This window comes from Oryctolagus cuniculus, chromosome 5 (genome assembly GCF_964237555.1).
Source record: "Oryctolagus cuniculus chromosome 5, mOryCun1.1, whole genome shotgun sequence".
In the NCBI taxonomy this organism is placed as follows: domain Eukaryota; kingdom Metazoa; phylum Chordata; class Mammalia; order Lagomorpha; family Leporidae; genus Oryctolagus; species Oryctolagus cuniculus.
Genome location: NC_091436.1, coordinates 154,473,840 through 154,484,713, shown reverse-complemented (window position 1 = coordinate 154,484,713; position 10,874 = coordinate 154,473,840). Strand labels below are relative to the sequence as shown.

The 10,874-nt window shown below is 37.6% G+C and overlaps 1 protein-coding gene across 1 annotated transcript; it reads left to right on the top strand.

Moving 5' to 3' along the window:
* The first annotated feature begins 9,672 nt into the window (after positions 1-9,672).
* Positions 9,673-10,395, top strand: LOC108177322 (putative olfactory receptor 2W6). The gene has a single exon (XM_017344799.3). It carries the CDS (start codon positions 9,673-9,675, stop codon positions 10,393-10,395), a length of 723 nt encoding a protein of 240 aa, XP_017200288.3.
* Positions 10,396-10,874: the final 479 nt, after the last annotated feature.

The window sequence follows — 10,874 nt, the reverse complement described above, 5'->3', positions numbered from 1 at the left end:
GTGTAACTCTGACTTTCAAGTAAATATATAAATCTAATTTTTAAAAAGGAGGACATTGGAGAAACCCTGTAGGACATTGGCACAGGAAAAGAGTTCTTAGAAAGGACCCCAGAGGCACAGGCAATCAAAGCCAAAATTAACAGTTGGGATTATATCAAGTTGAGAAGCTTCTGTGCTATAAAAGAAACACTAAAAAAGTGAAGAAGCAACCGACAGAATGGGAAAAATTATTTGCAATTTATTCAACTGATAAACGATTAATAACAGGAATATATAAAGAGATCAAGAAACTCAACAACAAAACAAACATCCCAGTTAAGAAATGGGCAAAGGACTTAAACAGACATTTTTCAAAAGAGGAACGCCAAATAGCCAACAGACACATGAAAAAATGCTCAGGATCATTAGTTGTCAGGGAAATGCAAATCCAAACCACAATGAGGTTTCACCTCACCCCAGTTAGAATGGCTTTCATACAGAAATCCACAACAACCAATGCTGGTGAGGATGTGGGGGGAAAGGTACTTTAATCCACGGTTGGTGAGAACGTAAAATAATACAGCCACTGTGGAAGACAGTACAGAGATACCACAGAAATCTGAATACAGACCTACTATATGACCCAGCCAACCCACTCCTGGGAATCTACCCAAAGGAAATGAAATCAGCACATGAAAGTTATCTGCACCCACATATTTATTGCAGCTCAATTCACGATAGCTAAGACATAGAATCAACCCAAGTGTCCATCAACTGAAAACTCGATAAAGAAATTATGGGATATGTACTCTCTGGAATATTATACAGAGGTAAAAAAAATGAAATCCAGTCATCTGCAACAAAATGGATGAATCTGGAAAACATCATACTTAATAGGGCAGTCCCAAAGGGACAAATACCACATGTTCTCCCTGATTCGAGATAACTAACAGAGCACCTAAAAGGAAACCTGTAGAAGTGAAATTGACACTTTGAGAAGCAATGACTTGAACAGCCCTTCTCTTCACTGACAAGGAACAGGTTTTTTTTCCTTCTTAATACCATTGGTTCATCTTGTTACTTAGCATAGAATTAATCATATGTGTATAAACTGTAATGTTGTTTAGTTCTGCTTAAATCACTTATAGAATTACTGCTAAGAGTACAGTTTAGAAACTTGCCAGGGGACCCCAAATCCCCTTAAGCTGGCTGGTAAAAATAGCATTTTCAGTGTTAAAGTGATCATAGAAATAGAATTAAGTGTTAGAGTGATCATCTAGATAGGATTAAGATAGGATATGTGCAACATGAAATACCACACAGCCCTAAAAATTGAAATCCTATCATTTGCAACAAAATGGATGCAACTGGAAAACATTATACTTGGTGAAATAAGCCAGTCTCAAAAGGACAAACAGCATATGTTCTGCCTGATGCGTGGGAACTAATCCAGTACCTAAAGAGTAATCTATACACATAAAAGTGACACTTTGAGATACAATTATTTTGAACAGCCCATGTCTTGGCTGTTGAGGACCATTTTTTATACTATATGTTGAACTCTTTACTTAGTATAGGGTTAATCTTATGTGTATAAAGTTAATTGAAAATAGATCTTAGTAAAAACTAAGAATGGGAATAGGAGGAGGAGGAGGAAAAAGGGTGGGAGTGCAGTGGGATGGCAGGTAGGGTGGGAAGAAAAACTGTTTCCTAAATTTGTATTTATGAAATGAATGCAATTTGTATACCTTAAATAAAAGGCTTCTGAGAAAAAATAGATGAAATAATAGAAAAATGTAAAAGACATTGACAAAAGACATTGAAGACAAAATAAATAGAAAGATATCCATATCGGTGGAAGAGAATAAACATTACTAGAATGTCCTTAACATCCTAGTAATCTACATTTCTATACAGACTATAAATTTCCAATGTCATCATTACAGAAAAAGAAAAAAAGAATCCTAAGGCTCATATGGGGCCTCAAGAAACTGAAAGTAGTCAAAACACTATTAAGCAAAAAAAAAAAAAAAATGTAAGCACCACTCCACCTGACTTCAAACTCTAATATAAAGCTGAAAAATCAAAGGTTTGTAATGGATTGCTTTGTACCCTTGTTTCTTTGGAGCCTTGTGATGGTGCCTCTTCCTTTTCTAGATCATTAATGGGCAGAAAAAAAGAATAAAATAAAATAAACAGATAAAAGAGTGTCCGTGGTATTTTTAAGATTTTATTTATTTGAAATGCAGAGTTACAACAAGACAAGAAGAGACAAAGAGAAAAAGCGATCTTCTTTTCTCTGGTTCATGCACCAAATGGCCACACGCCTAGGGTTGGAGCAGCCCAAAGCCAAGAGCCATTCTTTTCTTCCAGGTCTCCCAAGTACATGAGCCATCTCCCATTGCTTTCCTAGGTGTATTAACAGGGAGCAGGATTGGAAGTGGAGTAGCCAGGACATGAACCAGCACCCATATGGGATACCAGCATTGCAGGCAGCAGCTAACCCCTATGTCACAGCACTATTCCTGTGGTGTTATTTTTAATTCAGTAAAAAATGGAATAGCAATGATAGGATTCATGAACCTAGAATTATGATTATTCCATGAATTTTTAAAAAACCAAATGTTTCCCATTCTGTGGACATAACACTGAGAAATCTTACTTTCTGCAATTTAATTGATATCATACCCAACAAATAAGCCAAATTTCAATTAATTGTTATTTTTTTATTTGACAGAGTTAGATAGTGAGAGAAAGAGAGATAGAAAGAGAAATGCCTTCCTTTTGTTGGTTCACCCCCCAAATGGCAGCCAGGGCTAGCTCGCTGCACCGATCCAAAGCCAGGAGCCACATGCTTACTCCTGGTTTCTCATGCGGGTGCAGGGGCCCAAGCACTTGGGCCATCCTCCACTGCCCTCCTGGGCCACAGCAGAGAGCTGGACTGGAAGAGGAGCAACCAGGACTAGAACCCAGCACCCATATGGGATGCCAGCACCGCAGGCGGAGGATTAACCAAGTGAGCCACAGCGCTGGCCCACTTAAATGTTATTTTTTTAAAGATTTTTTATTTATTATATGAGAGGTAGAGTAGACAGGCAGAGGGAGAGACAGAGTGAAAGGTCTTCTGTTCATTGGTTCACTCCCCAGTTGGCTGCAATGTCCGAAGCTGCATGGATCCGAAGCCAGGAGCCAGGTGCTTCTTCCTGATCTCCCATGTGGGTGTAGGGGCCCAAGGACTTGGGCCATCCTCTACTGCTTTCCCAGGCCACAGCAGAGAGCAGGATTAGAAGAGCAGCAACTGGGACTAGAACACCCACCCATATGGGATGCCAGCATCACAGGCAGAGGAATAACCTACGTCACAGTGCCAGGTCCCTTAAATGTCATTTGTTATAAAAATAGTCTGGGTAATCTTTTTACTCTTAAATTAAGCTTAATATAAAACAAACATAATTAAATTCATCTAAAATAAATTTCAAGAAATCCAAAAAGAAAAAACGGAAAAAGATAAAACCTAATGACTTATGGGAATTTGTCATAGAATTATTTTTGGATCTGATTCTGACCTTATTCATAGATTTCCCTAATCATCTCTGTTGGGTACCAATCCCCAAGGTATAAATTAAAACAACATACATAGCCTGCAGAGTTAGGAATAAATACTTCCCTGCTACACGTTCATCATTCTTACAATACATTTTGACCACCCTGGTGCTCTCCATTTTTAATTAGGCAAAAATCTACTTTTTGAATATGAATACCAGTAGTTTACAGTGAAATACCTGTATAAGCCAACCAAAAATACATTTAACAAAAACTAATTTTTTAACTGTTCCACAGTATGACTTTGTTTTTCTGCAACATCCACATTAAGTAGAGACTTCTAAGTTCAACTGTTGCATTTAATGTGAATGAGATTATGATGTCTGTATAAGGAAATTCTGGCTAATCCAATTTCTCAGGTAAGTACTACTTGCCATTTACAACAGGGAAAGATATGGGGTAGAAAGCAGATTCTAGGTAGCACAGGTGATATGCTAACATGGAAACAAAAATGTGGAAGGTATGTGGCATGTCAACAATGCCAATGTATTGATTCATTCTCAGAAGTGAGGATTAAATTTCAAAAAGTACAGTGGATTTGGAAGCTGGTAGATGTTGAAGTCACTGATTGCTCCCTGTGCACAAAGCAGCATGCTAAATACTTTATATTTACTGTATCATATAATGCTCCTCACAATGACCTATAAACAGGTGCTATTAGAATAACTTTTACAGAGAAAGATACTGAAGCTTCTAGAAGTAAATTAGGTTATTGAAGTTCACACAGTAAGGTGTAGCTAAGGTTAGTTGCACCAAAAAAAAAAAGATAGTTTGAATCCAGAGCTAAGCTTTTCTGCTTGGACGTTGTATGACTATTAAAAATATTGCTCTTTAATTAGAAAAGCACCAATTGACACAATTTTTACAAAATTGCACATTTTGTGATTTTATTTCTCTAATTTTCTCTTCATATCTTTATGTTTATCTAAATTATATTTAAATATGTCTGGTTCATTTGCTTTAAACTTCATTGAAGAAAGTTAAATGTGAAATTACACTACATTATTGGGAACTTGAGTTCATACCATGAGAAAAGGAAACCTAGTTTCAACGAAAGTGTACTATGCCTCTTCTTTGCCATCCAATCCAGTGCTCTAAGCCTTATTTTGTAACGTCACATTCACTGCTAAATTAAAATTAATACAGTATCAAAAAAATAATACTTAAGGCTTAAGTTAATACGAAAAAATGTTAAAAGACATAAAATGAAAAAAACATGTATATAGATTCACATCATTAAATTACATAAAGTACAATTTCTGACTTAGCCACATATTTTCTCAATACTAATGTTATTAAATTAGTTGCTTTAAAACCTTGCATTTCATCACTGTTAGCACGACAATTTACCAAGCTGTAGTTAATCGGTGCAGTTTGCTGACCATGGTTTATAGAGAAAGAGAAATGCCAAAGCCCTGTTAAAGTGGTTCTGTTGCAGCTCAAAGAACAAGAGCTTCGTGTCTCAGGTAAATGAAAACAGCTAATTCCCCTCCCTTATCAGTAGAAATAGTCGGATAAAGAAAAACTAGACAGTCTATGCACTCACCAGACTCCATAGCTCCTAATGAATAACGGAGAGGTTTACCTTCTTCTGCTTCAAAGTTGGAGAGTGTGGACCATGTATGTGTCCAACTGGAGGTGTTCAGCTACAGTGTCTTCACTCAGAGATAAGCAGTCTCTTCACAACATATTTTCTAAAATATCCTCATGCTCAGTTTTAAGACAGAGCAAATTTCACACTCGGTGCACTCCACATTCTCTTTGCTGCACACATCTTTCCTTGACAAGTTATGAAGAAGTCCCAGCAGGTGGTTCACACTATTTACTGAATGATGCTGGGAAATACTACACCACTGCTTGTCATCCTGCAACCTGTATTTCTGATTCAGTGACTGCTGCTACAAAATCAAAAGCAAGAATGACAGCACTATTAGGTTGTGTTTGCAGTTCTGTGTGTGTATGTGTGTGTGTGTAACAATGATTTAGGGGCCAGTGCTGTGGCATAACGTTTAAAGCCACTGCCTGCAATGCTGGCATCCCATCTGTCCTGGGTGCTCCCCTTCCCATCCAGTTCGCTGCTATGGCCTGGGCAATCAACTGCTGCTTCCCATGCTCATTAGCACAGAACTGGATCAGAAGTAGAGTAGCTGGAACTAGAACTGAGCATCCCAAGTGGATGCTGAACACACTGCACCACTTTTCCTGCCCACTTTGATCCATTTTGAAGTCATTTTTGTATAGTATGAGAGTTAGAGCAAAGCTTAAGTCTTAAAAAAAAAGATTAAATTTTCTGCAAATCCAATTTTCTCATTAGAATCTAGGGAAGAGCTTGCCTTTCTCCAATATATGTTTTTGGCATCTTCACTGATAATCAGTTGGCTGTAGATGCATGGATTTATTTCTATCATCTCTCCTCTGTTCCATTGATCTATGTAGCAACACCATGCTGCTTTAGTTAGTATAGTGCTGTCGTACGCACTGAGGCTTGGTATTGTGATGCCTCTGGCTTTTAAATTTTGCTCAAGATTGCATTGGCTATTTGGAGTCTTCCGTGTTTCCATACAATTTTAGGATTTTTTCCCAGTTCTGTGAAGAATGCCATTGGTATTTGGATGAGAATTGCATTAAATCTGTAAATTATTTGCAATATTCTGAAAATTTTAACACTATTAATTCTAAGTCTTCCAATTCATGAACATGAGAGGTCTTTCTACTTTTGAATGTCTTCTTCAATTTTTTTATCAGTGTAGTATAAATTTCATTATAGAAATCTTTTACTTCTTGGCTAAAGTTGTTTCTAGGTCTTTTTTGGGTTTTTTTTTTGACAGTTATTCTTAGTTTGATTGCTTTCATGATTTTTTCTCAGTAACATTATTATTAATATATAAAAATATTACTAGCCTTTATGTTAATTTTGTATCCTGCAACAATTCATGTGTCAATTTTAACAGTCTTTGGATGGAGTCTTAAGGATTTTGTATTTACAGAAACATATTAGCTACAAACATGGATAATTTGACTTTCTACCATCCTATTAATAAAACATTTATTTTTTCTTCTCCCTAACTACCTTGGCTAAGATTCCCAATTTGGTAAGAAGGGACATGTTTGTGTTATTCTAGATCTTAGAGGAAATGATTTTAAGCTTTTCCTGATTCCATATGAAGTTGGCTGTGAGTTTGCATATAGCCTTTATCATGTTAGCATATGTTCCTCTTATACCAAATTTATTCAGAGTGTTTGTCACCACATGTTCTCATATACAGATGCTTTAAAAAATTAATCTGATAATATAATTATGATTAGTAGAAAATGGGAAGAGTAGGGGAGGAGAGGCAGGGAATATTGGAAAACAGGTACCAAAATATATTTAGATAGAAGAAATAAGCTCTAGTATATCTTCACAATGAGTGACCAGAGATACAAAGAAAAGCACCTGGAGCAGCTGGCAATGTTCTATTTCTTGATTAGCATGATAGTAGTAAAAAAAATCACATAAATTTATTAAAATTTACTATTTGTTATTCTACCTATCAAACTAAAACTGAAGGGTTTGTTTTAAAGATTTTATTCATTAATTTAAGGCAGAGTTGCAGACAGAGACAGAAAGATAGAAAGGTTTTCCATCTGGTGGTTCACTCTCCAAATGGCCACAAAATCCAGACCTGAGATAGTAGAAGCCAGGAGCCAGGAGCCTCTTCCAGGTCTCCCACATGGGTGCAGGAGCCCAAGCACTTGGGCCATCTTCTACTGCTTTCCCAGGCCATAGCAGAGAGCTGGATCAGAAGAGGAGCAGCCGGGAACATGAACCTCTGCCCATTTAGGATGCCGGTGCCACAGCCAAAGGCTTAGCCTACTGCACCACAGCGCCAGCACCCAGAGGGTTTTTTTTAACAAAGCCATACTAAGCTGATGTAGTCTTTGTTATATTCATAATAAAGGAAAATAGCAATTGCCTGGAGAGTGCAAAGTAGAACCACTGAACTCAATGTAAGCAAGTGAGAGTCAATAAGGAAAGAATCTGCTTCATGTGAAACTGAGTTCTCTGTCACTAACCTTATGTAAACAGGCTTTGCATGACTATTCTCTGGAATCATCTATGCAGACTACTCACGTCTATTTCAGCTTTCAAATTCATGGCCTTTTAATTCTAACACCATCCCAACATGAAGCAAAGAACCCAGTGCATTTGTATACCAAGTATTTCAGGTTCTCAAGCCCTCCCCTGGCCCTGAGACTCATTACCTCAAAATGCATGTTTGTGTACGTTCTTTGTGTATGGAATTCTGTTTGTGCATTTTAAAGTTATGCAAAAAATTTACGACTTTCCAGTTTACTTCTAGACCTTCATGGCAAAATCTCTTATGTGAAAAAGGAGGAGGAGGAGGAGGAGAGAATATATAGACAGAATAATAATGATGTGCCAGTAGGTGGATATAGCTTGTTATTTTTTGAGCTAAATATGACCAAGCACTGTTTCAAGTACTTTCACGAGTATTAATACGCGTAAACTCCCTTGAGGAAGGCAATACTGTTACATTTACTTTGCATTTAAAGTACCTGGAATACAAACCTGGGTTAAATAATTGCCCAAAGAAACATAGCTTTTAAGTGGTGGAGCCTGAAATGGATGCCAGGAATTTTGAAGCAGTTGACAATGTGCTCAGGAACTGTACTTTGCTTAGCTGACATCCTACTATGTAAAAACTAGACACTCAATAATTAAGTTTACATTTTTGTACAGAGAAAAACTACACCTCTCATTATTTGAATATCACAGATCCTTATTTGTGATTATAATACTCATATTCTAGCTGAAGTGTTTATAAAAATTATATACTCAAGATAATTTATCTTCATATCATTTCATCAGATAATTTCAACAAACAAAGCTTTCATTGCATAGCCAAGAGACATTGTAAGTAAGGTACCTTGGGTCTGAAGTACATGATCATGAATTATCTGGTAAAAAAACATAATTCAGTCATTAAACAGTCCATCTGTTTAATATGATACAATAATCAGAAAGAGTGAGGTTGTTAAAAGTTTTTATCCATTGTCTGTATTCTTTAGAGTTGAAATGAGGTGGTGTTTTTCCATAAATGGTTTCAAAGCAATCTGAAGATCCACTCATGTAATTGGTACATTCCATGGGAAAGTCAACTCACTGGTTATCTAAGGAATGCTTTGTTGTTTGAATTAGCTGCCTGGCCAATTCTGCTGAACGGCAGGTGAGTAGAAGCTGACATAGAATGTCACTACATGTATGTGGTGGCCAAATGGCTGTGACAGTAGTTCAGTTTTTAACACTGCATCAACTCCATGGGACCACTTAGATGATGTAATATCAGTTATTAAAGGTACTTTAAAAATATATAACATCTGTACATGTAAGCAAATGCATGTACAGAAAAGAAATAATAAGAAAACAAATTCACAAAAAAGGCAGTGAAGTAGGAGTGGTTAAACAGTAGATATAACAGGAACAGTGCATGCAGTGTTGAGGTGATTGAAAAAACAGGAGGAGAAACAAGGTGGTGGTGATTGTGATTATGATTACAATGGTAGGGATGCGAATATTTGAAAGTGAAGATGTCTGATTCTGCTACCAAAGTCTTGAGCTTATGCCAAGAAAATATTTCATTACCTTTTTTTTTTTGTCAAGTTCAACTCCTTTGATAGAGGAAAGTTTTATCATAATCAGATGACATTTATGTCATAATTTCAAGAAATAATAACCCCTCAAAGTATCTACCCATTTTAAAAATGTGATAGTTGTATTTATGCCTTTATTACTTAATGAAAATATATAGAACCATGTGTGCTGATGTAACATGTCACCATTTTCAGTTATCACAATTCAGTATTGTTGGGTTTAGCATGCTATCAATAGACTAACTTGGGTAAAACTAAAAATGAAAAGGTTACGAGAACTGACAGAGGAAAATTCGAGATATCTTCCAAATGTGGCAAGTGGGCAGAATAGTCAGTTCTGTATACTCATGATGCACTTCAGAAATTTTCATTTCTACCTAAGTCTGACACTTACACTGGTTAACAGGGTGTTATTCCTCAGCCTTCAAAAAGGCAATGGAAACAAGCAATGGAAGTTCCGGGACAGACTTCATCCTTCTAGGGTTTTCTGATCAACCACAGTTAGAACGCATCATCTCTGCAGTTGTCTTCATCTTCTATGTCGTGACTTTGGTAGGAAACACAACCATCATTCTTGTGTCTTATCTGGATGCCCAGCTCCATACTCCCATGTATTTCTTCTTATCCAATCTGTCTTTTCTGGACCTCTGTTATACAACTAGCATTATCCCCCAGATGCTGGTAAATCTATGGGGTCCAAAGAAATCTATTACATATGGAGGGTGTGTGCTCCAGTTCTTCTTTGCCCTTGTCTTTGCAGCCACAGAATGTCTTCTCTTGACTGTGATGGCCTATGACTGCTATGCTGCTGTCTGTCAACCTCTTCACTACACAGTAATCATGCACACTCAGCTATGCCACAGGATGGTGCTGACTGCCTGGATGGGTGGTCTTGGCAGTGCCTTAATTGTTTGTTCCCTGACTTTGAAGTTGCCAAGATGTGAGCACAGGAAAGTGGATAATTTTCTCTGTGAGGGGCCAGCCTTGATCAAGATGGCTTGTGTTTATTCAAAAGTAATTGAGATTTTTGCCTTTGTTTTTGGCACAGTACTTCTTCTAGTACCTCTATCACTAATTCTCATCTCCTATGGAGTCATCACTCATGTTGTAATAAGAATCAGGTCAACCTCAAGGTGGCAAAAGATCCTCAATACATAATTGAGCGAGCACACCACACACTGAAAGAATATCTTTTAAAACAAAAAGGGGGAGTTGCCTATAGCCACACCCCAAGAGAGAGAATTGCCTTAGTCTTATTTACAATTAATTTTTTAAATTTGGATGTGCATGGGCACTCAGCCATGGACAGGCATCAGCAACAAGGAAACCCAAGTAGAGGGTTGGTAAAATGGAAAGATCTCTTGACAGGCCAGTGGCGTGGCCCTGATCACGTGCTGGCATGGGCATGAGGTGCTGTTTGTGTTTTTCCACAGGATCAACATGACCCGGTGTGGGTTCCAGAGCGAGCGGTCAGGCGGGTCTGCCACGAGGAGAATCCTGCCGTTGCTTCTGATACTCCTGCCTCAAATGCAACGGACACTGGCGGAGCAGAGATGGGGAATTCTATCAGTATTCCCAAAGCCGATGCCGGTGATGTATAACGCTCAAGTGTTCCCTCGCTTTTTTGCCACCAGTCT

Coding starts and splice junctions, on each gene's coding strand:
- LOC108177322 (XM_017344799.3), top strand. CDS start 9,673: ATGGAAACAAGCAATGGAAGTTCCGGGACAGACTTCATCCTTCTAGGG.